Below are 27,091 nucleotides of genomic sequence, written 5' to 3'. Positions count from 1 at the left end.
ACATATTATGAGTAGAATATAGAGTCTACCAACTGACTCAGTGATTATCATACATTCTTATCGGTTTCATCGTGTTTTTCGCAGTAATACTGCCATGCGCCATGGTATGGACATCGAATTTGACAATGATGTATCCACATAAATATCCTCAGAGTAGGAGGAATAAATGAAGGTTTGTACAAACTGTACCGATTACATGTTTTTCTTGTATCTTCCGCATGAGAGTGGGTACGTATCCAATTGTTTTGACTCCCCTGGCCGGTGTAGGCGGTGAGAGGAAGAGGATCCACAAGCATAAAGTGAGAATAAGGTGCACAAGAACAATGACATACGGGGGAGATATTATCTTGTGCCAAAGACACAATATTTGCATTTTGTTTGCTAAATTTGCAGTATTATGATTATGCAATTCAATCGGGTTCTATTCAATGTTCTTCTTTAAAGCCTGGGACAGTTCATCCATTTTTCATGCCTAGAAACAATTCCCCATCGAAGCCGAGAATCAAGACGACCGAGACCCAGATCTGTTGTCATGGAGATGGATAGTACTAGAGCTGCACCATTGACCAATGAATGGCAGGCTGGCTTTGTCGATTTACATATATAATTGTTTGAGCTATGATAGTGATGTCATATAAACGTAACCAGACATGAACGTTTAGAATTAATATATAATACAATGGTGTGACATTACAGATGAATGTTTTTTTCCCCCTTTCATTTCTGGTTAAAACACTAATGACTGCTCTCTATTGACTGACTTCTTGATTGATTGATCCGAGACATCATTACTACTTAATAGGACAATTCACAGTGTCGTGATGCGGCAGTCTATGCATGAAACATCGATTTAACGCAGAGACACAGAGACACACACTAGTGCAAAACATAGAAAATAGAAAACCTCCCTTTCAGGAGACCTACAGTATTGCTGACCCAAAAAAACTGTATTATTCTCTTTTAAATATGCAGTGCAAATACAATGTAGTGATGAACACGCTCCCCTACAACACGACCTGTTAGAAAAGCAAACAGCGTTTCGACCGCGTGGCTAAGAATAGCAACAGGAAAACTTCCCTGGGCTGCCAGAGTCAATATACGGAGCACAATGCTTTGCTTTCAATTACAGATAGTGGGCTTTCATAACCGGGTATGGAAGTCAATATAAGCCCCTCCTCCCCCACCCCCGCTGCCCCCTTTTCTCCCAGTCCCTGCTGAATGGATTTCCAGGGAGAGGTGTAACTGAGAGAGATAACATACAGTGTTCCAGTGCAGGGAACCTAGCTCCTTCTCCCCTCTTATTCTTCTCTTTTCTCAAACTATTTTTCTTTCTTTAAAGTGCAAAAAAAAGAAATGCCACGCACAAATACGTGTAGGGAGAGAATGCTTTAGACTTCAAAGGGTCCACCCAGGGGGCACAGAGAAGTCAATTCCTCTCAATAGGAGACGGGGGATTTATGAATTCTTCAGGGGAGGGGGGCGGGGGACGGGGGCTAGAGTGTCACTTCAAATGAGGATCCCGTGGACGTTTCTCTTCTTAATCTCCAAACTGTCCTATTTGTGTGTGTGTGTGTGTGTGCATGTGTGTGCGCATGTGTAATGAAAGAAAACAAGGGTGAAACCCGGCGAGGGAAGAGGGGAACGAGGATAAAAAGAGAGAGAGAGAGAGAGAGAGAGAGAGAGAGAGAGAGAGAGAGAGAGAGAGAGAGAGAGAGAGAGAGAGAGAGAGAGAGATAGAGAGAGAGAGAGAGAGAGAGAGAGAGAGAGAGAGAGAGAGAGAGAGAGAGAGAGAGGGGTAAGGGAATTAGGACAATTAGGAAGGGAACAGATGGGAGAAAGTAAAAAATACGAGGAGTTGAGAAATCACGAGAGATAAAGAGACAGAGAAAGAGAGACAGAGACAGAGACAGAGCGAGAGCGAGAGCGAGAGCGAGAGCGAGAGCAGAGAGAGAGAGAGAGAGAGAGAGAGAGAGATGGGTAGACATAGCAAGACAAGAAAACAGAGTAAGTAGCAGGGGAACTATCCCAGCTTCCCTTCTGCTCGCCAGTAGCCATTAAGAGAACCCATGGAGCCGTTGCAAAATGGATGGCAACAGGTCAGGGACGTGTTCTATCTCACAAGCCTCTGGGCTGCCCTGCTACAGCAAATAAAGAAAGAAAAACAAACATCAAAGCTTAAGCTCAACTCTTTTATTGACAGAGAGGGAATACAGACACTCATCTGCACCTTTTAGTCTACCGCTTACTTTTATTCATATTCTATAATAATATTATAACATTTGATTACCTATATGTATTGTCTTTCTATTACCCTACCCATACCTGTACCTCCCTCCCCCCTCCCCCATACTGCTATGACACCTGAATTTCCCCCAAGGGCATTAATAAAGGAATATCTTATCTTATCTTAACCCTTTATCGGGCGGGGAACCATATTTGGTAACTTAAGTGGACATGCCTCATCCCGACCCTTTGCCTCTCTGTGAGGTTGGAGAACAACATGGATTTCTCTCAGCCAATCAGGGGAAGCGTGGCTACATCACAGAACATCAAACAATGGCATCTGACCAATCAGCAGTGGCCTGGGGCATTTCAAACTTCAGTGTTCTTCCACCCCACCCACCCCCTGAGTGACATGGGTCCCTCTCCCCAGAGGACATGCGTGCCTGCAGTGAAGGTGCTTGAGGAGGATGACACTGATGACACTGATGACGATGATGACAACGAAGACCAGCCATTACCACAAGCCAAGAGGCCCAGCAAGAATAGGAAGCCTGCAGCCAGGGTAACAACCTGGAAGAAGGTTGACCTGGAAAATGCAGCCATGCCTGAATACCAGAACCTGACTTTGTTGAGACTCCATTCAAGTACTTCAGCAGGTACCTCCACTCAAGTCCATCAATGAGATGGAGAAGAAGGCTGTCCCTTGTGGTACGTGTGACTATGTTGATGATGTCAGCCTCACAACAGGCATGCCTGAGTCATCGCTTGCTGAGAAGGGCCTGTGACTGAAGAACTTCAGGATCCAGGTGTTCAAGAGTGATAGCAGCCAAAGGCCAGTCACATCTCGCCCTGTATAAGTGCAGTACTTCCAGGCAACCCCAACACCTCTGCTGATGTTTAAAAATAAATATTATTTTCATTTTATATGTGTTTTGTTATATTTCTTATACATACACTTTCTGGAAAATGTTTTCCCCTCGAAGGGTGAGGAACCATATTTGAACACTTCATTGATATTGATATTTGACCCTAGACCGGCAAGGAACCATATACTGTATGAACATTTCAATGACCTTGATTTGCAACATGGAAATGAAAATGTTTGAAAAAAAGTACAATTGAAAAAATATGTTGTAATGACACTCCAATAACACCCTAGGTTGAAATTTTGGATTTTAAAGTATTTCAATGAGTGCCATATAAAGGGTTAAGTAAGTCATCATCATCCTCGACCATCACGACAGGCATCAGCGATCATGTCTCTCCACAGTTGTCTATCTCGTGTTCAGTATAATAGTTCATTAACGTTGCAGTTAGTCTGTCTTTTTTAAATGATCCATTAGCTTATATCTCTGTCTTCCTATGTTTCTAGTTCCTTCTATGTATCCTGCTATGATTAGGTTTTCCAGTCAATGAGGTGCCCCATGAAACACATTAGCCTTTTGATAATCGTTCTCATTAGTTGAGCACTCACTCCTTATCGTCTCCATACGTTCTCCTAAGTGATCTTATCAGTTCATGGAATTCCAAGCATTTTCTTTCAGATCCATATTTCTGTACTCACTGAATGTTTCTCTAGCTTTGATGTTATTGTCCGTGTCTCACATCCATGTAGGAATACAAAGGAATATCCTTTGTATACTTTGTGATATCCATATTACAAATCGTTCGTACTTTCTCCATCTAGATGAATGTTTGTTTCTATCACGCTGTTCTCCTCTTTATCTCATTCTCTGACCTACAATCTGATGTTAAACAAATGAAACTGACGTGTCAAGTAGCAGTCAACAGCTTAAATATCAGGAGTGTCCATTTCAATATTGTAAATAAGACATTTTCTCAATCTGATCTCAATCTCATTCATCAAGCACCCAAAAAACTAAAATAAGATAATCTGAATGACAGATTACAGAATGACAGAGTTTAAGATGTCAATAGTTCAAGTTTTGTTTTTATTTTATTTGTCACATATAAGGTACATTGCAGTAAAATGCTTGGTTCTGTATGAGCCTCTTGAGATTGTGCTTCATACAGTAACAAAGGTAGAGGTAGAGAGGGAGTGCAATCTTTTAGTAATACATAGATAAAATATGGTGTAGTGTTAAACAGTGTTTTAAGTGTATAAAGTGAATGCTAAAGGTGAATGTTTAAAGTGAGTGTGTGCATGTTGATGTGTGTGCAATGACTGTAGAATGGATGGGTTAGTGTTGCATAGAGCATCCTGATGGCTTGGGGATAGAAGCTCCTTTTGAGTCTCTCTGTACTGGCCATGAGACTCCGGTAGCACTTGCCTGACTGCAGCAGTGCAAAGAGGTTGTTGTTTGGATGGAATAGTCTTTGACTATTCTCTTAGCCTTGGTCCTGATCGAGCTGATTTTCCAGAGCCGGTGACGGACATAATGTACCTAGAGAGTTCCTCGCCTCAGGTTCCTCTGTGTCTCAGGTGTAACTACAGGCCTTGTCTGTGCCTTGGTGAGACCTCCTCTGTCAAACAGGCTGCAATATTGATGAGAAACAGCAGACAAGCGGCTTCTCAACCCGGTGACCCAGCGTGGGTTTGTGATGCTAGACAATCTGCAATCTACTACCAGTGCACTACTAGTGTAGCGCTCCCCGGTTAAAGAAAAACCCAAAAGTTCTCATTGGCTTACGTGTCCGTAGGCTCTCAGGAAGGGGCGCCAGACGGGGGTTTAGTGTGAAAAGTGGCACACTGTCTCGCCAAAAAAGAAAAAAAAACAATTACAACCCTATAGTGTCCTGGGCTAGTGAGGGGACAACCGCAATGCTCAAGCAAAGTTGTGGATCGCTGCACAGCTGTGCAATTTCCTGATCCCCTATTAGACCCGGTGGGCCTGGTGACCGCACTAATGCCGTAATGATTCATCCGAGCCCTTTGTTTATCAACATGAAGATGCTAATCCAAACCCCGGGCCTGAGTGGAAGCCACAATACCAGACTACAGCAGGCAATAGCGATGGACGCTAGCTGGGTGGAAAGAGCTCTGGATGACAAAGACGAAGGGGGCGACGCTTGCTGTTAGTCACAATGGTCTACATGAGTGGTGTTAGAGGGCTGTTTAGCATATCCCACTAGCGTGATGATGTATGCATCTGGTTCAAGGACAATTGATGGAGGCACTGACGGTTAGATTGGTTCTGTGGTGCTGCGCTGCCTTCTGCTTGTGTGGAACAGAAATGAGGTCAAATGCACAAGATGAAGAAATACTGAGAGCGAGGCTGATAAATGTAAAGATATGAAACCATTTCATTCTCTCTATTAGTCTCTCTCACACACACACATGCACACACACAGGTGCATGCACATACTGTAATACCTTCATAACCTCCCCCCAACCATTTCCCTTGCAAAAACTGTATGTAACACACATGCACACGCATACCCACACACACAACTCCAACAGGTCAGCAGGAAGGGTACAACTCTTTCAGCTGAGTAACAATGTTCGTCAAACAGTGTTGAACATGGGTGCTACAGTCTTGAGTGCATTGTAGTAAAGACATATTAGCATAGTAGGTAGTAATATAGGCAAGAAAGATCATTTAGTAGCAAAGTGCATGATAGTAGACAGTACTATCTGTAGTTTTTTGCCGCCATTTCAGATATTGCTTGAAGAAGTGTGTTTTTAGTCGACGGTGGAAAATTGGTCGGGTTTCGGCTGTCCTAACTGGTGGGAAGTTTCGTTCCACCATTGTGGAGCAAGGACTGAGAGCAGCCGGCTTCTCTTTGATAACCCTCCCGGAGCTCGGATAGGAGTGGGTCTGAGAAGATGTAGAGCGGAGGGGTCTTGAGGGTGTGTAGTTAGACTGTTACGAAGGATCAGATTAAACCGAATATATATATTTATTTATGGATATATATTGAATAGTATTTGTATATCGTTTGATATCCCTTGTATATTCCTTGTACATATACACGGAATATCCCTTTAGCCTACTATAGCCCATAATAGTTCATTCTCTTATTGGACAAGGACCTGGCGCCAGGAGACAAGCCCCTTGGAGCCAAGTTCAATGGTACCGACGAGACATGTCTCTACTAGCCCCGGCTCTGCGCAGGAATACGGCTACCGAAAGGAGAGTGGCACTATTTGTTCACCGTGCATATAAATATGGCGCAAGTAAATGTAGAAGTCCTCTTATCCCTTTAGTCCTTTACCCTTCTACCCAACTAAGTAACAGAACGTGAAGCCTCACCCCACGATACCGCGTGCGGTGAAGTATGGCCTGTTTGGCCTTAGAATAGCATTGAGACCTCGTGCGAATTAATAGCTGAATTGTCATAGTTTGGCACTGTACCGTCGAGTGCGACGTATTTCTATTAGGTTAATAATAGTCTATTATGTATGGTGCATCGTGCGGTTAGAGTTCTAAAGTGAGCAGCATCCCCATCGCTTCCTCGTGTTATCTAGAGTCTTAACCAGGTTGGGCAGACCACACGTGGCGCTTTCATCCGAGGAGTTCTAGGCGAGGACCGAGTGGACCTGTACATTGGATTACCTACCCGACGACTGCTGAGCCCTATGCGGCATGGAATATATATTTGCTTTGGTACTTTGATTTGTGGAGCGGATAATCGCCAACACCGGTGAGTGTTGGATTTACCCCGAGAGGAGTCAAGGTGAGACGGCGCTCAGACCAGACTGAGGTCGCCTCGCTTCTTCTTCATTGTGGACCTACAGCTACAGCTACAGCCTACAAGAGAGCCAAGGTGTATTCATCTGTGGATCAAGATTCTACTGCACTGTCTTCTGTACCTGAATTCTCTCTAGAAATCGTTGACCAGACGGGATACTGCCGACGGCTCTCCTACCCCCCCTACCGGCTTACAACCGGGAGGACCCCTACAGTATATCCAGCTATAATCATTAAGTGTGCCATCGTTATAATTCCCTAAGAGCCAGGTTGTATACTTGCTTCCTGCGTAACCAGAGATTGGACATTCAGTGTTGATTTGCCTACGAGTACTCATTTGCCTTACAAGTGCATTCAAATCATAAATGTAATAGTAACTATTATATGTACCTTTTGCTATATATTAAATATTTGATTATTACCTTTGTGTGGACCCGATTTCATTGTGGGAAAGTGTTCATCATATTTAGATATCGTGTACTGTATGGCCAGTAGTTAAAGTACATAAAGCGGTAGTGGTTTAATGATACCATACTTATCAATACAGTCAGGGAATTGTACCCCTCAGTTACAATTGGTCCTTCAAGCCGGAGGGTAATTAGCGTAATATTAATATAGTGGTATTAATATTGAAATGGCCTATGATGAACACTCCACGAAACGGTCCTCCTAAAGTAGAACGCCCGCAGCGTAGACGACAGCCACCTCAGTACTTAGAGGATTACGCTGCCAGTATACTACCTAGCCTTCTACAAACGGTAAACGCGGTAAAAGTAGAAAGTAGAATTATGTCCGACCCTATCAACCAGGATACCCCGACCACAGAGGCCCTAGTGGGTTCTAATGTAACTGACCAAGCTCACGGTGGGGACCAGGAGGGAACTGACACGACTTTACCCCCGCCAAGACCGAAGAAGTAGTCCCCCAAGAGCTCCGGGAGGAAGACAACCCTCCAGAGATGGAACTCTGCACGGAACAAGATGAGGAGAGCGCCGAGGAGATAGAGCTCCAGGACTCCCCGCAGGGGAACGCATCCCCAACGGGTACTGCCAGGAGCGGCTCACCTCAACCAGTGTCTTCCCCCAGCGAGGCGGAGAGGATGCTGGCACAGGCGTTCTTCGCCAGCCTAGCAGCCTCTACGGAGCGCGATCGACTCCAAGCACAGACGCTTAGCGAGCGCGAACATTCTACCATTGAAAGAGAACGCCTCCAAGCGCAGCAACGGAGCGAAGAAGAGCGCATACGTCTGGAGCTGAGACGCCTTCAGACGGAAGAGAATATGGCAAGAGACCGGGCCGACACCCAGCGTGCCGCTGCCGGTGCCCAAAGAGAAGCAGATCTCACCAAGCGCGAAGCCGAGCGCGACAGACTACAAGCCGAGCGCGACAGACTACAAGCCGAGCGCGACAGACTACAAGCGCAGCTAATGGAGCAGCTGATCACCAGGGCAACACCCCCTCCCTCCACAAGGGGTTCCAGGGCCTCGTCAAGACACGGGTCAAGGGCACCCTCCCCTAACCGATTAAGCGACCCTGAGCCCGACCACCAGAGAGAGCCTACACCCCCCTCCGAACTCCTTCCCCGACCGGTCCAAGTGAGACCCAGCTACAAGGAAGGAACGGCGGACACCGCAGAGAGGCTAAATAGACGACTACAGGATCTAGAAGACCTGGCAGAGGAAGAAGAGGGAGAAGAGGAGAGTCAAGCCCGACAGCAGCACATTACTCCACAGGACCAGGAGGTCCAGTACAGCCCAGGCTATACCCCCGCGGCTCTGCGCTACAGACCCCCGACTCTATTCACGGGTGAGCATGACGCACGACCAGTCCCGAGGAATAGCACCTGGACCAGCGGGCCATGGTACCCTGCCGGTACCAGCCCACCGAGAGGCGTAAGAGGAGACTCGCCCAGGAGGCCTCTCTTCCAACGCTCACCGATGTGCCAGCCATCCACGGCGTCATACATTGGCACACCGACGTTTCCAGACTTCACCCATGAGAACCGAGCACAGTACACGGAGCTACGGATGTGCTTAGAAACAATGATGGTGGATGTAGCTGATGAACGCCACAAGTATGCTATCCTATTGAAGCACCTGAAAGTGCCCAGAGCGCACAACATAGCGCTGGCCTATGCCACCTCTACTACCCCATACACAGCGGCTCTAGCAGCACTAGACCAAAGATATGGACGTATATGGGATTACGTAATACAAGAGATAAGGCATATTGACCGCCTACCCCCAGCAACAGACAATCGCTCACTAGATGACCTGTCTATCAAAGTACAATCCCTGGTAGGGATGCTGGGGGCGCAACGAGAAAAGGGTATGCACGAACTATACGCAAACTCGAACGTCAAGAGGATTTTAGAGAAGCTGCCGCCCGCCCGACAGGAGCGCTTCAGGCGGCAAAGAGACCACCGTGATCCTAACGGTCCCGAGCCATCCCTCCTAGACCTAGCCGACTTCCTGGCGAGAGAAGTCAGCAGCCTACGGCTGGATACGTTCGTGCGGAGCACACCAAGCTCCAGAGAGGGACCTAGGAGAGCAAACGATGGCCGAAGATCGGTGACTGTCATGCACCAATCAGAATCAGTACCGAGCAGCAAGAACCACAGTACCCCCTTGATGAAAGAGAAGTGGAAGATGGTGTGCCCGTACTGCGAGAAGGAACACTGGTTGTCACAATGTGACCTGTTCAAGAAGATGACCGCTGAAGAAGTGAGTCACTGGATAAAGTCCAACAGGCGCTGTTACCAATGTGCGCGCAGTCACATGGCAGCCGAGTGCCGCCTCAAGAAGAGGTGTAGTCGGTGTGACGGAGCCCACCTAGATGTCCTACACGACAGTAACAGAAGAAAGCCTGCACCATCCAGCAGCACAAAGGCAAGTGTTATGTACATTGACCCCGCTAGCAGCAGCGGCGCCCAGGTGCTCTTAAAGGTGGTCCGCGTAACACTGAGTTACCAAGATAAGGTCATGGACACTTACGCCGTCCTTGATGACGGGTCAGAGAAGACCCTTCTCCTCGCGTCCGCTGCGGCCCAGCTGGGGCTGCGGGGGAGCGAGAACCAGATGACGATTCGGACAATAAGAAGAGATCTAAAGACGATAAAGGGCGAGAATGTCTCCTTCACTATCGCAGCAAGCGGGCAGCCAGAGAGACGGTACAGGATTACTAATGCTTTCACCAGCCAAGAAATAGGACTATCGCAGTACACCTACCCCATCGCCAAGCTGATGGATAAATATGTGCACCTGCGTCAACTCCCTATCCCGCTCATAGACGGTGCCACCCCGACCCTGCTGATAGGCTCCGACCATGCAGACCTCATAGTCCCGATAGACCGGGTCCATACAGGACCCAGAGGTTGTCCTGCAGCAGTCGAGACCCGCCTAGGATGGACATTACAAGGCCCCCTCGCCAAGTCTCTTAACCGAACAGCAGCCACTAGCTGCCTCCACTCCGGAGCGACAGAAGAAGACACCACACTCCTGCAGCATGTCGAGAGGCTATGGACACTAGAGACAATGCCCTTTAAGAACGAAAAGAAAGACATTCGTTCTAAGGAAGATATTTACGCTATAGCCCTCCTCGAGCACGGGACAAAGAGAGTCACAGTCAACGGAGTGATGAGATACGCAACTCCACTCCTGAGGCGAGAGGGAATGCCCACCTTTCACGCCACAAAAGAGGCGACGGAGCGGTATCTATTGAACACAGAGCGGCGCCTAGCAAAAGACCCCGCTCAAGAGGCTGTGTACCGCGCTGAGATTAACAAGCGAATCACAGCGGGACACATAAAGAAAATTGACTGGCGACGTCGTGCGCTGCTCCGCGCCTCCCTGATCAAAGACGGCTTTGATCTCAGGCAGTGGGCCAGCAGCGACCCGCAAGTACTGCGCAGCCTCTCCCCCGAGGACAAGGCAGCGAGCAGCGACACCTGGATGGCGACCATCCCAGGAGAAGCCCAAGAAATGACACTAGGACTAGTCTGGCGCTTCAAAACAGACTCGCTCCATTATAGACACAAACCCCTGACCAAGGAGCAGGGAAGGTCGACGGCAATACCGACCACCAGACGGAGTGTATACAGAACACTCGCCAGACAATATGACCCGTTGGGATGTATTCTACCTTACACCACCAGGGCAAAGATGATTGTAAGAGCGCTATGGGACAAGGACCAGGGCTGGGACGATCCCATACCCGAACACCTTGCATCCACATGGAGAGAGTGGGAGACGGAACTCCGCTCACTCCCAGGTGTTAATATACGCCGCAGCTACTTCCCACCCACAGTGAGGCCAGAGACATGCAAGATCGACCTGCACGTATTCAGCGACGCCTCCAAAGTAGCCTACGGTTCAGTGGCCTACTTGCGTGCCCGAGAGGAGGGAGGAGAAATACATACTGCTTTCATCCTGGCTCGCTCAAGAATAGCCCCACGAAAGCAATAATCTATCCCGCGTCTAGAGCTCTGCGCAGCCCTAGCAGGAGCGCAGCTCGCCACGTTATTCCAACGTGAACTCACCATCCCGGTGCAAAGAACAATCTTGTGGTCAGACTCCACGACCGTACTCACATGGATCCGGTCTGATTCGTGCAGATACAAGGTCTTCGTGGGAGTCAGAGTCACCGAGATTCAAGAGTTAACAGAAGTAGCGAGCTGGAGGTATGTGGACACCAAACACAACCCAGCTGACGTCATCACCCGGGGAATGTCCCTGGATGACCTCACCCGTCACAACCTCTACAGTGACGGACCAGAGTTTCTCAAGCTCCCCGAAGAAGAGTGGCCTACACCCACCCCACGGGAGGCGAGTAAAGAGGAGGCAGAGAACAAGAAATCTATGTTCTGTGGGTTGACACACACACTCGTCCCCACAGACCCCGATCTAGACGATTGCCTCACCCTACAGAGTGCGCAGCTAAAGACATTTCTGTGGCACCACCCAGAGGTTCAGCCCACAACTGACATTTCAGCAGCTGACTACGAAGAAGCAGAACTTCTTCTACTACAACGAGCCTAGAGAGACTCGTTCCCCGATGAGCTAGCCTGTCTACAGGGAGCAAAGCCCGTCCCATCAGACAGCAGACTGCTCCACCTAGCCCCCGAGAGCGACGCCCATAATCTCATCAGAGTGGGTGGTCGTCTGCGGAGAGCTCCAGACTTACCGGATGACGTCAAGTACCCGATAGTCTTGAACAGCCGACACAAGGTCACAGAGCTGATCATAAAAAAATACGACGAGGATGTGCACCACGCAGGGGCAGAGAGAGTCTTCGCGGAGATTAGACGTCGTTATTGGATACTGCAAGGGAGAGAAGCAGTGCGGCGCTTCCAGCGAACCTGTCTAGACTGTCGTAAGTGGCGAGCCCAGCCCAGTATACCCCGGATGGCTGACCTACCTCCCTGTCGCCTCAGACTCGGCGACAAGCCTTTTCACTCCACCGGTATGGACTGTTTCGGCCCGCTGTATATAAAGAGAGGAAGAGGAACCGAGAAGCGGTGGGGTATTGTATTCAAATACATGACCACCAGAGCGATACATATCGAACTCCTCCCAACCATGAGCACAGACTCATTCCTTATGGCCTTCCGAAGATTCACATCACGGAAAGGAAAACCGTCTACATTGTTGTCTGATCACGGGACAAACTTCAAAGGCGGAGAAAGAGAGCTGAGAGAGAGCTTCCAAGCTATGGGCCCAGAACTTAAGACCCACCTCGCTCCATCCCAGATTGACTTCCAGTTTAATCCCCCGAACGCACCTCACTTCGGTGGAACTTGGGAACGAGAAGTACGTTCTATAAAGACAGCCCTGTACGCCGTGCTTGGGGCCCAGACCGTGGCGGAAGAAGTCTTAATGACAGTCCTCACGGAGATCGAGGGAGTATTGAACTCAAAGCCCCTCGGTTACGTCTCAAGTGATGTAGCAGATGTCGACCCAGTCACCCCCAACACACTCTTGATGGGGCGGCTGGACCCTGCGCTACCCCAGACAATGTACAGGCCTGAAGAAGCGAACGGCCGAAGAATGTGGAGGTACAGTCAAGTACTGGCTGACAAGTTTTGGAACAGCTTCCTACTCCACTACCTACCGTCTCTACAGACCCGCCAGAAGTGGGTGAAAGAGAGAGACAATTTGACAGAAGGAACAGTCGTCATGATTATCGACCAGTCACTACCCCGAGCTATGTGGCCGGCTGGCCGCGTAAGCAAAGTGATCACCGGTGCCGATGGAAAGGTCCGAGCAGCTGAAGTGCTCGTCCAAGGGCGGACCTACACCCGACCCGTGGCGAGGCTAATAGAACTGCCGAGGCTCCCTGATACTATCGATGACGACCATGACCCCATGACTTTGTGAACTGACTGACCCTTACAGCGGACATTGAGTAGTGGACAGTGCGGTTAATCTGTCTCTGCTTAGCTAATTAGGTGGGACTAATTAGGGGGCGGCTGTTACGAAGGATCAGATTAAACCGAATATATATATTTATTTATGGATATATATTGAATAGTATTTGTATATCGTTTGATATCCCTTGTATATTCCTTGTACATATACACGGAATATCCCTTTAGCCTACTATAGCCCATAATAGTTCATTCTCTTATTGGACAAGGACCTGGCGCCAGGAGACAAGCCCCTTGGAGCCAAGTTCAATGGTACCGACGAGACATGTCTCTACTAGCCCCGGCTCTGCGCAGGAATACGGCTACTGAAAGGAGAGTGGCACTATTTGTTCACCGTGCATATAAATATGGCATAAAAATTCAGTGTTGATTTGCCTACGAGTACTCATTTGCCTTACAAGTGCATTCAAATCATAAATGTAATAGTAACTATTATATGTACCTTTTGCTATATATTAAATATTTGATTATTACCTTTGTGTGGACCCGATTTCATTGTGGGAAAGTGTTCATCATATTTAGATATCGTGTACTGTATGGCCAGTAGTTAAAGTACATAAAGCGGTAGTGGTTTAATGATACCATACTTATCAATACAGTCAGGGAATTGTACCCCTCAGTTACATAGACCATTGCATGATATGCCAGGTCAAGGACCTTGAAGCGGATTTGTGTGGTGATGGGAAGCCAGTGCAGCTCTCTAAGAAGTGGGGTGACATGGGTTGACTTTGGTAGGTTGGAGATCAGGCGGGCCGCTGCGTTCTGTATGAGTTGAAGTGGCTTGGTGGCGGTAGTTGGTAGACCAGCAAGCAGTGTATTGCAGTAGTCAAGGCGAGATATTACTGTTGATTGCACAAGTAGTTGAGTGGCTTCTTTTGTCAGGAAGGGGCGGTACTAAAAAAAGATAAAAGTTCCCGCGGTACTGGCTAATCCACGACCATATAGAATGTTTAATAAAAGTTCCAGCGGTACTGTGTAACACTTCCCCCGGTCCTGCGGGACCGGACGGCAACCCTTCTCCCGGTTCTTCCCAGGTCCTCCTCGCCGTCCTGGTCGAGATCTCCTCAGCCCTGGGAGGTTCCGGTGGACGAGCCGCCACCATGGCAGACCTGGAGGACGACGCCGGATTCCACTGCCGGAGGGACCCCAGTCGGGGGTCCTGCACCGCGTCCTGCCATCAGGGAGCCTCCGGTTCGGGGTTCGGCGGTGGGTCTCGCCGCCGAGGAGACCCCAGCCCCAGGTCCCACTCCGGAGTTGTCGCCTATACCCTCCATCCTCCCCAGCTCCAATCCTCCTCTTCAACCCCCTCCCCCGACCCAGTTCCCACGGGCCCCGTTCCTCGACCCCCCTTCCCCCAGCCCCTCGTTGCCGGTGCGGCATCCCTCCCTCCCACCCTTCCCGTTCCCGGGGGGCCTGCTGGGCCGCCTGGGAGTCGACCTTCGAGGGCGGGGTACTGTAACACTTCCCCCGGTCCTGCAGGACCGGACGGCAACCCTTCTCCCAGTTCGACTGGTCCAGGTGTCGGACCATCTCAACCCCCCTTCCATACACCCCTTCATAATACAACATTGCCAACCGGTGGGCTGATCCAGATCTGGCATCAGCTCACTCACTTATTAATATTATTTACTGCCATTTATGTTTATTGTCTATGTTGTCGTTGTTGTCTCCACTTTGTTAGACTTGTGTTCCCCTGTCTGTGTTTTGTAAATATGTTTTAGTCTTGTTGGTCTCAGTTTGTTCAATTGTTATTGTTTTTCCAGTTGTTTCTGTCTACCACACCTATGTCCTGTTTGTACTGTAATTACCCTCTGTCTCTAATTAGTGTTTGTATATTAGGTGTTGTGGGCCAGCAGACACTTGAATGAATGAATGAATGAATGAATGAATGAATGAATGAATGAATGAATGAATGAATGAATGAATGAATGAATGAATGAATGAATGAATGAATGAATGAAAGAAAACTTTATTTAACAGATTGCAGAATGGGCTCAATACACACAATTGTTAAGGGGATGCAGACCTGAAAAAGACGTTTGTCTTGTTTCCATCAGGGTCCCCCATTTTCAATTCATATAGACATGTATGACATACACAACATACATGACATTTATGGTATAGGGACATATAGGTATTTAGTACTGATACATTTGTGACATAAACGGTATTCAAATATACAGTACTGTTACCCCTAGATCCTGACAGAGTATATACATATGATGGGGAGGGGACTGTACATTAGGAGGGGGTGGGTGGGTGGGAGAGGAATATATACATGCGGTGGGGAGGAGACTGTCTATTAGGAGGTGGTGGGGGTTTTGGGCATTTACGGTGGCCAGTTTCGAATTGCAGCCTCCCGTAGGTGCTCTTTAAGAGCGGTTTTGAATGTGGGTAGGGATTCACATTCCTTTACAGCTTTGGGTAGGGCGTTCCACATTGATGTGGCATAATTGCGAAACGTGTTTAGTCCCTTGTTTGAGCCGAATCTGGGTTTAACATGATTTGTTGAGCTTCCTCTGGTGTAGTGGTTGTGGTATTCACTTTGGGAAGTATTTTGACATGTACATGGGTACCTTAGTCGTATAGTGTATCTTGTAGACCAGGCCCATTGCAAGTTGCTGTACTCTGTCGTCTACTCTAAGCCATCCTAGGTTGTCAAAGTGGGTAGGGGTGAGGTGGGTTCTGGGGGTAAGGTCAAGTAGTAGTCTGACCAGTTTGTTTTGTGATGTTTGTAATCTTGTTTTAAGCGCCTTTGAGGTGCTTTGGTACCATGAGGTGCACGCATAGTCGTAGTACCCTTGAATGAGTGCTCCTGCCAGAGTCTTCAGGGTATTCTTGTTTACCAGAGAGGAGATCCGGTACAAGAATCTAGTTCGTTGGTTGACTTTTTTTATTACATTGGATGCCATTTTGTCACAGGAAAGATTTGTCTCTAGGATGAAACCCAGGTAGGTAATTTCGTCTTTCCTTGTGACAATATTGTCACCCACTGTAACTGAGAAGCCGTCGGTCTTGCGGAGTTTGTTATTTGAACCGAAGAGAATGGACTCTGTTTTGCCCATGTGTAATGATAGTTTGTTATCAGCGAGCCATATGCAGATTTTGCCTAGTTCCGAGCTGAGGGTTTTTTCAACCTGCAACTTGTTCTTGTCAGAGACCGGCAGGGCTGAGTCGTCCACAAACAGGAACAAGTTGCAGTCACAGGCTGACAACATGTCATTTGCATGAATTAGGAAGAGTAGCGGTCCTAGTATGCTTCCTTGTGGAACACCACAGCTCACTGTGAGGGGGGGGGATAGAGTACCATTTACCTCTACCATCTGTTCTCTCCCCTCCAGGTAGGATTGTATCCAGCTCACTGATAAACTATCAAAACCAATTGCTTTTAGCTTGTCAATCAGAATGGAGTGATTGACAGTGTCGAAGGCCTTTTGTAGGTCCAGCATGACCATGCCGCAGTATTTGCCCGCGTCCACCTCTTGTTTGATGTGGTCGTTCAAATAGAGGAGGCATGTGTCAGTGGAGTGGGACGTTCTGAAGCCAGATTGGAATTCGTAGATTAGATTTTTTTCCGCCAGGTACTTTTCGACCTGTTCGTAGACTATTTTCTCCATGACTTTCGAGATGGAGGTAAGAATAGAAACAGGGCGGTAGTTGCCTGGGTCTAATTTGCTGCCCTTTTTGTGCAGAGGGGTCACTCGCAATTTTGAAGTCCTTGGGGACGTGTCCCTGTTTTATAGAGAGGTTTATTATGTGTGTGATGACTGGGGTGATGGCGGCTGCTGAGTCTCTGAGGAATTTCAAGTTTCAAGTTTCTTTAATAGTTGTCATACAGAAGTACAGAATACTTTCATACAAAATGCTTCTTACTGTTACGCTCCAGAGACTGTGCTAGACAAGATAGTATCAAATAACATAATAACATAATATAGCATGAATTTAGAAGAAGAAAAATGAGGTCACAGTGTTCGGTATAGACATATGTACAATGTTCTGAGTTACCATATAATATACAATACACAATACTAAGCAGTGTACTAATGTACAGTACTATCTAGTGCAAAGCAGAAATGGGATGAGGTACAATTTTAGGTACAATTTACAGTAAGGTGTACGAGTTGTAGTGCAATCCTTCATCCATAAATATAAAGTGTGGGGAGTGGGTGCTACAGTGTGTTTGTTTAAAGTGGGTGTGTGCTATAAAGTGTGTGGAGTGGGTGCTACAGTGTGTTTGTTTAAAGTGAGTGTGTGCGTGTGGATGTGTGTGCTATGTGCGTTTGGTGGTTGTTGTTGTGTAGTGTTCATTCATTGTTCGTTTAGCAGCCTGATGGCCTGGGGATAGAAGCTTCTTCTGAGTCTTTCTGTGCTCGCCTTGAGACTCCGGTATCGCTTGCCTGACCGCAGCAGTTCAAAGAGGCAGTTGTTCGGGTGACTGGAGTCTTTAATGATTCTCTTAGCCTTGCCCTTGCAACGCTTGTAGTAAATGTTCTGGAGGGTGGGGAGCCCCCCTCCAATTGTGCGTTCGGCTGAACGTGTCACTCTTTGTAGTCTGCTTCGGTCTTGTGCAGTGCTATTCCCAAACCAGGAGGTGATGTTGCCGGTCAAGATGCTCTCTATTGTACATGAGTAGAAGTTCTTAAGGATCTTCTGGCTGACTTGGAACTTCCTTAGGCGCCTGAGGAAGTAGAGGCGTTGTCGTGCCTTCTTCACAACACTGTCAATGTGTGTGGTCCATGTCAAGTCCTCGGATATGTAGGCTCCGAGGTACTTAAAGCTGTTGACTCTCTCAACCGGTGCCCCGTCGATGCTGAGGGGGCTGTAGTCCTTGACCCCCGACCTCCTGAAGTCCACAATCATCTCCTTTGTTTTGCTGACGTTCAGGGAGAGGCTGTTTTCCTGGCACCATCCCGCCAGGACCTTGACCTCTTCCAGGTAGGCCCTCTCGTCGTTGGCAGAGATCAGGCCCACCACCACTGTGTCGTCAGCAAATTTGATGATTGTATTGCTACTCCGCTGAGCCACACAGGAGGGGACTCAGAACACAGCCCTGGGGGGCCCCTATGTTGAGGGTGATGGATGAGGAGGTGCAGTTGCCTGCTCTCACCACCTGGGGTCTGCCAGTCAGGAAGTCCAAGACCCACTGGCAGAGGTCATAGCCCAAGCCCAGGTCCCTGAGCTTGGCTATGAGTATGGAGGGGACTATGGTATTGAATGCCGAGCTGTAGTCGATGAATAGCATTCTCACATAGTTCCCCTGCCTCTTGTCCAGGTGTGATGCTGCTGTGTGCAGCACATGGGATATGGCGTCCTCCGTGGACCTGTTGGGGCGGTATGCAAATTGCAGGGGGTCCATGTTGATGGGGAGGGAGGAGCAGATGTAGCCCTTTACTAGCTTCTCAAAGCACTTCATGGCTATGGAGGTGAGAGCTACAGGGCGGTAGTCGTTGAGGCAAGCAGGCTTGGATTTTTTGGGTACAGGGATAATAGTGGACTTCTTCAGGCAGGTGGGGATGACAGCCTGTTCTAAGGACAGGTTAAATATGTCAGTGAATACTGGGGCCAGTTGGTCGGCACAGACTTTTAGGACGCGGCCGGGGATGCCGTCCGGACCTGCTGCCTTCCTGATATTCACTTTTTTAAAGGTCCGCCTCACCTCATGCTCTGTTACCCTGAACACTGCGCCTCCATCAGCAGCCGACCCCCCCCCCCCCCATTGCCGAGGCTTGTGAGCTGGTGTTGTTATTACCAGCATCAAACCTCGCATAGAAGGTATTGAGGTCATTTGCTAAGGAGATGTCACTGTTCAGTTTGAGGGAGGCGCCTTTGTAGTCTGTCATCGTTTTGAGCCCCTGCCACATAGCTCTAGAGTCAGCTTGTTCAAACTGGAGTTCAATTTTATCCCTGTAGCGCCGTTTGGCCTCTGACACTGTCCTCCTTACGTTGTATCGCGCCACCTTGTGGTCATTCATGTTGCCTGCCACTAGGCCGTCGTTGTATGCTTTGGTGCGCTCTCTCAGAGCTTCACGGACGGATTTGTCTACCCAGGGTTTTTGATTTGGGTAAACTTTCATTTTGGTAGTGGGGATTGTTTCTTTCACCCTAGTACAAACATAGTCCAGCACTGTCTCCGTGTAGACATTAATGTTATCTGTGTCGCGGAACACATTCCAGTCTGTGTAGTGAAACACTGACCGGATCGTCTCCTCTGACGTCAAATCCCATTTCTGCACCTCTCGCGAGACTACGGGAGTACTTTTAATTCTCTGTTTGTACTTTGGTGAAAGAAAGATGGACGCGTGATCTGATTTACCAAAGCCACTATCAGAATGAGCCTTGTAGCCACCTTTAAATTGCGTGTAACAGTGATCTAGGATGTTACCGCCTCTGGTGTTGCAAGTCACATGCTGATAGAAGTCAGGCAATACCTTTCTCAGATTGGCGCTATTGAAATCACCCAGAACCAAAATGGCGGCGTTAACGTTCGCCACTTGTATTCTATTTACCTCGTCGTGGAGTCTGGAGAGCGCAACCTTGTTGCTGGCTTGCGGTGGAATATACACTCCGATCAGGACGATCGCCGTTAACTCCCTCGGGAGGAAGAAAGGACGACACTTGATGGTTATATATTCCAGTTCTGGGGAGCAGTGGTTGGATAATTCCTTCACGTTAGTTGGATCGCTCCAATTTTTGTTAAACATGAAGGCAATACCTCCTCCACGTTGTTTACCGGACTCTGGTGTCCGATCCTTGCGATGGATAAAGAAGTGATCTGCTGGTTGAATTGCGTGGTCTGGAACCTCCGGTGTGAGCCATGTTTCGGTGAAGCAGAGGACGTTGCAGTCCCTAACGTCTCTTTGATATTGAATCCTTGCTCGGATGTCATCCAGTTTATTGTCGATTGATTGTACATTGGCTAACAATATACTGGGCAGTGGTGTACAGTGGCGTCTGGATCTCAGCCTGTTACGGATTAGTACTGTACTGTACAGTACTATATAGTGCAAAGCAGAAATGGGATGAGGTACAATTTAGGTACAATTTACAGTAAGGTGTACGAGTTGTAGTGCAATCCTTCATCAATAAATATAAAGTGTGGGGAGTGGGTGCTACAGTGTGTTTGTTTAAAGTGGGTGTGTGCTATAAAGTGTGTGGAGTGGGTGCTACAGTGTGTTTGTTTAAAGTGAGTGTGTGCGTGTGGATGTGTGTGCTATGTGCGTTTGGTGGTTGTTGTTGTGTAGTGTTCATTGTTCGTTTAGCAGCCTGATGGCCTGGGGATAGAAGCTTCTTCTGAGTCTTTCTGTGCTCGCCTTGAGACTCCGGTATCGCTTGCCTGACCGCAGCAGTTCAAAGAGGCAGTTGTTCGGGTGACTGGAGTCTTTAATGATTCTCTTAGCCTTGCCCTTGCAACGCTTGTTGTAAATGTTCTGGAGGGTGGGGAGCCCCCCTCCAATTGTGCGTTCGGCTGGACGTGTCACTCTTTGTAGTCTGCTTCGGTCTTGTGCAGTGCTATTCCCAAACCAGGAGGTGATGTTGCCGGTCAAGATGCTCTCTATTGTACATGAGTAGAAGTTCTTAAGGATCTTCTGACTGACTTGGAACTTCCTTAGGCGCCTGAGGAAGTAGAGGCGTTGTCGTGCCTTCTTCACAACACTGTCAATGTGTGTGGTCCATGTCAAGTCCTCGTATATGTAGGCTCCGAGGTACTTAAAGCTGTTGACTCTCTCAACCGGTGCCCCGTCGATGCTGAGGGGGCTGTAGTCCTTGACCCCCGACCTCCTGAAGTCCACAATCATCTCCTTTGTTTTGCTGACGTTCAGGGAGAGGCTGTTTTCCTGGCACCATCCCGCCAGGACCTTGACCTCTTCCAGGTAGGCCCTCTCGTCGTTGGCAGAGATCAGGCCCACCACCACTGTGTCGTCAGCAAATTTGATGATTGTATTGCTACTCCGCTGAGCCACAGTCGTGTGTGTACAGGGAGTAGAGGAGGGGACTCAGAACACAGCCCTGGGGGGCCCCTATGTTGAGGGTGATGGATGAGGAGGTGCAGTTGCCTGCTCTCACCACCTGGGGTCTGCCAGTCAGGAAGTCCAAGACCCACTGGCAGAGGTCATAGTTCAAGCCCAGGTCCCTGAGCTTGGCTATGAGTATGGAGGGGACTATGGTATTGAATGCCGAGCTGTAGTCGATGAATAGCATTCTCACATAGTTCCCCTGCCTCTTGTCCAGGTGTGATGCTGCTGTGTGCAGCACATGGGCTATGGCGTCCTCCGTGGACCTGTTGGGGCGGTATGCAAATTGCAGGGGGTCCATGTTGATGGGGAGGGAGTAGCAGATGTAGCCCTTTACTAGCTTCTCAAAGCACTTCATGGCTATGGAGGTGAGAGCTACAGGGCGGTAGTCGTTGAGGCAAGCAGGCTTGGATTTTTTGGGTACAGGGATAATAGTGGACTTCTTCAGGCAGGTGGGGATGACAGCCTGTTCTAAGGACAGGTTAAATATGTCAGTGAATACTGGGGCCAGTTGGTCGGCACAGACTTTTAGGACGCGGCCGGGGATGGCGTCCGGACCTGCTGCCTTCCTGATATTCACTTTTTTAAAGGTCCGCCTCACCTCATGCTCTGTTACCCTGAACACTGCGCCTCCATCAGCAGCCGACCCCCCCCCCCCCCCCCCCCCCCCCCATTGCCGTGGCTTGTGAGCTGGTGTTGTTATTACCAGCATCAAACCTCGCATAGAAGGTATTGAGGTCATTTGCTAAGGAGATGTCACTGTTCAGTTTGAGGGAGGCGCCTTTGTAGTCTGTCATCGTTTTGAGCCCCTGCCACATAGCTCTAGAGTCAGCTTGTTCAAACTGGAGTTCAATTTTATCCCTGTAGCGCCGTTTGGCCTCTGACACTGTCCTCCTTACGTTGTATCGCGCCACCTTGTGGTCATTCATGTTGCCTGCCACTAGGCCGTCGTTGTATGCTTTGGTGCGCTCTCTCAGAGCTTCACGGACGGATTTGTCTACCCAGGGTTTTTGATTTGGGTAAACTCTCATTTTGGTAGTGGGGATAGTTTCTTCCACCAAAGTACAAACATAGTCCAGCACTGTCTCCGTGTAGACATTAATGTTATCTGTGTCGCGGAACACATTCCAGTCTGTGCAGTGAAACGCAGACTGGAGCGTCTCCTCTGACGTCAAATCCCATTTCTGCACCTCTCGCGAGACTACAGGAGTACTTTTGATTCTCTGTTTGTACATTGGTGAAAGAAAGATGGACGCGTGATCTGATTTACCAAAGCCACTATCAGAATGAGCCTTGTAGCCACCTTTAAATTGCGTGTAACAGTGATCTAGGATGTTACCGCCTCTGGTGTTGCAAGTCACATGCTGATAGAAGTCAGGTAATACCTTTCTCAGATTGGCGCTATTGAAATCACCCAGCACAAAAATGGCGGCGTTAACGTTCGCCGCTTGTATTCTATTTACCTCGTCGTGGAGTCTGGAGAGCGCGACGTTGTTGCTGGCTTGCGGTGGAATATACACTCCTACAAGGATGATCGCCGTTAACTCCCTCGGGAGGAAGAAAGGACGACACTTGATGGTTATATATTCCAGGTCTGGGCAGCAGTGGTTGGATAATTCCTTCACGTTAGTTGGATCGCTCCAATTGTTGTTAAACATGAAGGCAATACCTCCTCCACGTTGTTTACCGGACTCTGCTGTACGATCCTTGCGGTGGATAAAGAAGTGTTCAGCTGGTTGGATTGCGTGGTCTGGAACGTCCGACGTGAGCCACGTTTCGGTGAAGCAGAGAACGTTGCAGTCCCTAACGTCTCTTTGGTATTGAATCCTTGCTCGGATGTCATCCAGTTTATTGTCAATTGATTGTACATTGGCTAGAAATATACTGGGCAATGGCGTTCGGTGGCGTCTGGATCTCAGCCTGTTACGGATCCCAGCTCTCTTCCCACGCCGTCTGGTTCCATTGTTCCTGGGATCAAGGAACAAAGGCTCTGGTCCCATTCTCCGGAGAATCTCCTCAGGCCATTGTTGCGGTTCGGAAAGCTGGTCCAGTGAGTAATCCAATCGGTAAGTTTCCCGTAATCCGATGTCTATAAGTGACTGACGGTCATACACATTAAATGCACCTACTGTTGGTACAGACAAAACTCTTAAAACTATAAATATTAACAAAAGTAAGCACAGTCTCGACGGAGCGAACAGAAAGGCAGCCGGACGTTGCAGCGCCATTGGAGGGGATCTTGTCATGGCCAGTGGCCTTGTTAGGTTGGAGGGCGCTACATTTTTTGAGTACCTCATCGGTTGTTACCATTTCAAGTTTGAAGTCGTCTTTGTGGACCCCTAGGTTTTTGTAATATGCTACTATGTGTTCTACCCCATAGTGCCCTGAGTGGGAGGGTAGTTTGTTTACCAGTGTTGTGGCTATGTTTGTGAAGAAGATGTTTAAGTAATTGGCTACATCCAGCTTGTCTGTGATGAGCGTGTTGTCCGTCTGGTCAATTTGAGCATGGTGTTATTCACAGTCAAAGATTAAAAAAAAAATATTGATATTCTCATTTGGTTCATTACAATTGACTCAAAATAAAATTTTCATTCAATCAATCACCAAGCAGATTGATTGATTGAATGAAAATGTTATTAACAGATTGCAGAATGGGTACAATACAGTACGGCTCAATACACACAATTGTTAAGGGGATGCAGACCAGAGAAAGACTTTCGTCTTGTTTACATCAGGGTCCCCCATTTTCAATTCATAATGAATTGTAAGTAAGGGTGCACCTTGCACTGTGCAATCCATTCTTTGTGGATCTAGCCCACAATATGGCAAATACATTCCCTGAGATTCATAGATGTCCCTAGAATCAGATACCAAGAACATGCAAATGGACCATATTAAAAAAAAGTCTGTAAATGTGTATTCTACATACGTATGGAATTAATGAGATACAAAAAATTTATAAAAAAAGAATTATATATGTATATATATTTTTTTTTAATAAATTGAGTTCATTTTCATAACGCGACAATTTGCTGTGTAATTAATTAATCTAATTAATGCGATAAACTGACAGCCCTACTAACAATACATATACAGTATATATTTTTTTTATCATAATGATTATTGTGAAATAAGTTGCCTTTTGACAAAATATATTTATTTTCTCTTTCTCTAGAGTCTACAGAAACAAAGACTGAGGCAACTGACTGAGATTTGATGCTTGCTCTCTTGCTCTCATTCATCACTCGCGCACACACACTCACACACACACACACACACACACACACACACACACACACACACACACACACACACACACACACACACACACACACACACACACACACACACACACACACACACACACACACACACACACACACACACACACACACACAGTATTACTCTGACAATAAAATAAGAGGTGTTTCAATCAATATTGTTATTGCTTTGGTTGTTGTTTTGTTGTTACCTGTTGATATAATGTGCCTATTGTTAAAATAAATAATTATTTCAAATACAAATTATTATTTATTTCCTAATCATTTGAATGGTGTCTTTATGGCAATAACAACTATAGACGGAAAAACCAAAGTAAAGATTCGACATTTGGATTTTTGGGACGGTTTACATTCTCTTTGGGACGGTTACAATTGTATTTCGGGACGGGTCCGGGACGGTGGTGAAAAAAGTTAGTCTGGAGCCCTGACACACACACACACATACTGTACACCAAACTCCAACACACACACACACACACACACACACACACACACACACACACACACACACACACACACACACACACACACACACACACACACACACACACACACACACACACACACACACACACACACACACACACACACACACACACACACACACACACACACACAGTACCTGAGTTCGGGGTCGTCACTGTGTACGGTGACGGTCTGAGGCACATTGAAGGGGTTCTTGAGAACGTACTCCATGTACTCCGCCGTACCCAGGCTGGCATAGACTACGTGCCGGGTGGTGATGGCCTGGCTCAGCATGTTGGCTATGCCCTCCACCTTGCTCCGCTCCCGGTAGGCCTCGATCAGACGCAGGTCCCTGGCCAGCTGAGCCCGCTCCTCCCTCTGAACCTGGAGCAGAGACAGAGGGTGAGGGGGTGAAAAGGAAGTGTTTGCTCAAACTATTTTTTTTCTTGCCAGTTCCACCATTATTCCAGGTTATGCTATAGCATACATTCATGAATAATGTTTGTCAGGGTCTATGAATGAAATTTTAATGAATGGATTTAATTAATTTCTGTGTCTCGTCTTCAAACTATCCTTTTTACAGGCATATAAGACTGCTCAGCGAAATGCATGTTTAAACAACAAACACCTTTTACAAAAAGAAAGGAAATAATAGTAGAGTTGTATCACGTGTGCCAAGATAAATACACCAGAAAAGACAAAAACAGAGGTTTGTTTTCTTTGCTTTCTATAAATAAATCAACAAATCCAAATGTTCTTCAAATACTATAAACAAATATAATATAATATAGTACATGGTATGTGTTCTGTGTTTGTGTCGGCGTCTATGTTCAATGTCTGTTTTTGCTTTGTTTTGGTCAGCTTTTATTTCGGCTAACACTTGGGGACTTAATTATTATCCCTGCATTATCCCCAAGATCTTTCTATCAGTGCTTTCAAACAAAATGTCCAGGATATTTCTAAAACTTTTTGGACATAATATAATTTACACAACCTTTCCAGTTTTCTAATTCTATGACCTGTCCATGGTCTCCATGATTGCAGGAACTCTGTGAGTATGTATTTATAAAGGAAGCAACTGCTAATAGCTCCTTTCTCATCTTCTGTATTTCGCTTAAAACTTCTTATTGTAAAAATCTGCAACAATCCAAACAAATGTTAGCTATCAAATATAGAATGTGAATAAATTTAGTTATTGTGGGTGGCATTCATTGGACTCAAAGCCTCATTCTCACAGTACATTTCGCAGAGTACATTTTACTCAAACTGAGTACATTTTACTCAAGCTGAGTAAAATCTTACTCAGTTTGAGTCAAATGTACTCAGTTTGAGTCAAATTTACTCTGCGGAATTTACAGGTACCATTCAAATTAATAGATGTCAGTATTAGGGTGTTCCAAACAACAGACGAGGCACTCAACAATATTTGGAACCAAATGAAGCACCTAAATTGTTATCTCAGATTCATGTTCAAGTTTAAAAATGTCAGAGAGAAGTTCTGAGAAAACCTAACATGGGATTTCCATCCCAGTCTCCAAAAATATGCATGTGACAGCCGGATTGGGCTGTGTGGTTCAAAACTCATGCAGTGACTACCAGCCATTAATTAAATATCAAATCCAAATAATTCAACTTCTTTAGCAAGTCTGAAGAGTGCGCTTTAAAGAGATGAGGAACACAAGTGTAAGTGTAACATGTGTACAGCGACCGGCGCAGATGGGCCCCCAAAGTCAAAATCACATTTAGCATGTGTACCTTGGGGTAAAAGTACAAGACGTGCCCGTGGGTTAACACGTCCATGTACAACCGCAGGAACAGGGAAGGCCGAGGGGCACTTTGCCGCGAGTGCTCTACCACTGCCAGGAGAGAGAGAGCAATGCTCCAAAAGGGCCTCCCAAGACATATTTCACAGTGCACTGCGCCGGAATTGAAGCGATTACTTGCCTCAGTTATTCGTTTGAAATGTGAGTTAAGGCGGCACACGTGTCTGGAATACTGCGGGTGCACTCTGGAGATAGGGTGCACTAAAGCTTTT

General features: G+C 47.3%; 1 protein-coding gene across 1 annotated transcript in view; it reads right to left on the bottom strand.

Annotated features, from left to right (window-relative positions):
• nphp4 (nephronophthisis 4) overlaps positions 1-27,091 on the bottom strand; it is a gene marked incomplete at both ends in the record, with an annotated part of 904,050 nt that overhangs the window by 108,166 nt on the left and 768,793 nt on the right. Inside the window, 2 exons of the mRNA XM_084333446.1 lie at positions 25,214-25,440; positions 26,812-26,912. Of these exons, the coding sequence (XP_084189572.1) occupies positions 25,214-25,440; positions 26,812-26,912 (328 nt within the window). The remainder of the gene's footprint in view (positions 1-25,213; positions 25,441-26,811; positions 26,913-27,091) is intronic.

Source organism: Notolepis coatsorum (genome assembly GCF_963971535.1).
Source record: "Notolepis coatsorum genome assembly, chromosome: 17".
Taxonomy (NCBI): Eukaryota; Metazoa; Chordata; class Actinopteri; order Aulopiformes; family Paralepididae; genus Notolepis; species Notolepis coatsorum.
Note: the sequence above shows the minus strand (reverse complement) of the source record. Positions and strands in the feature narration are given on the sequence as shown.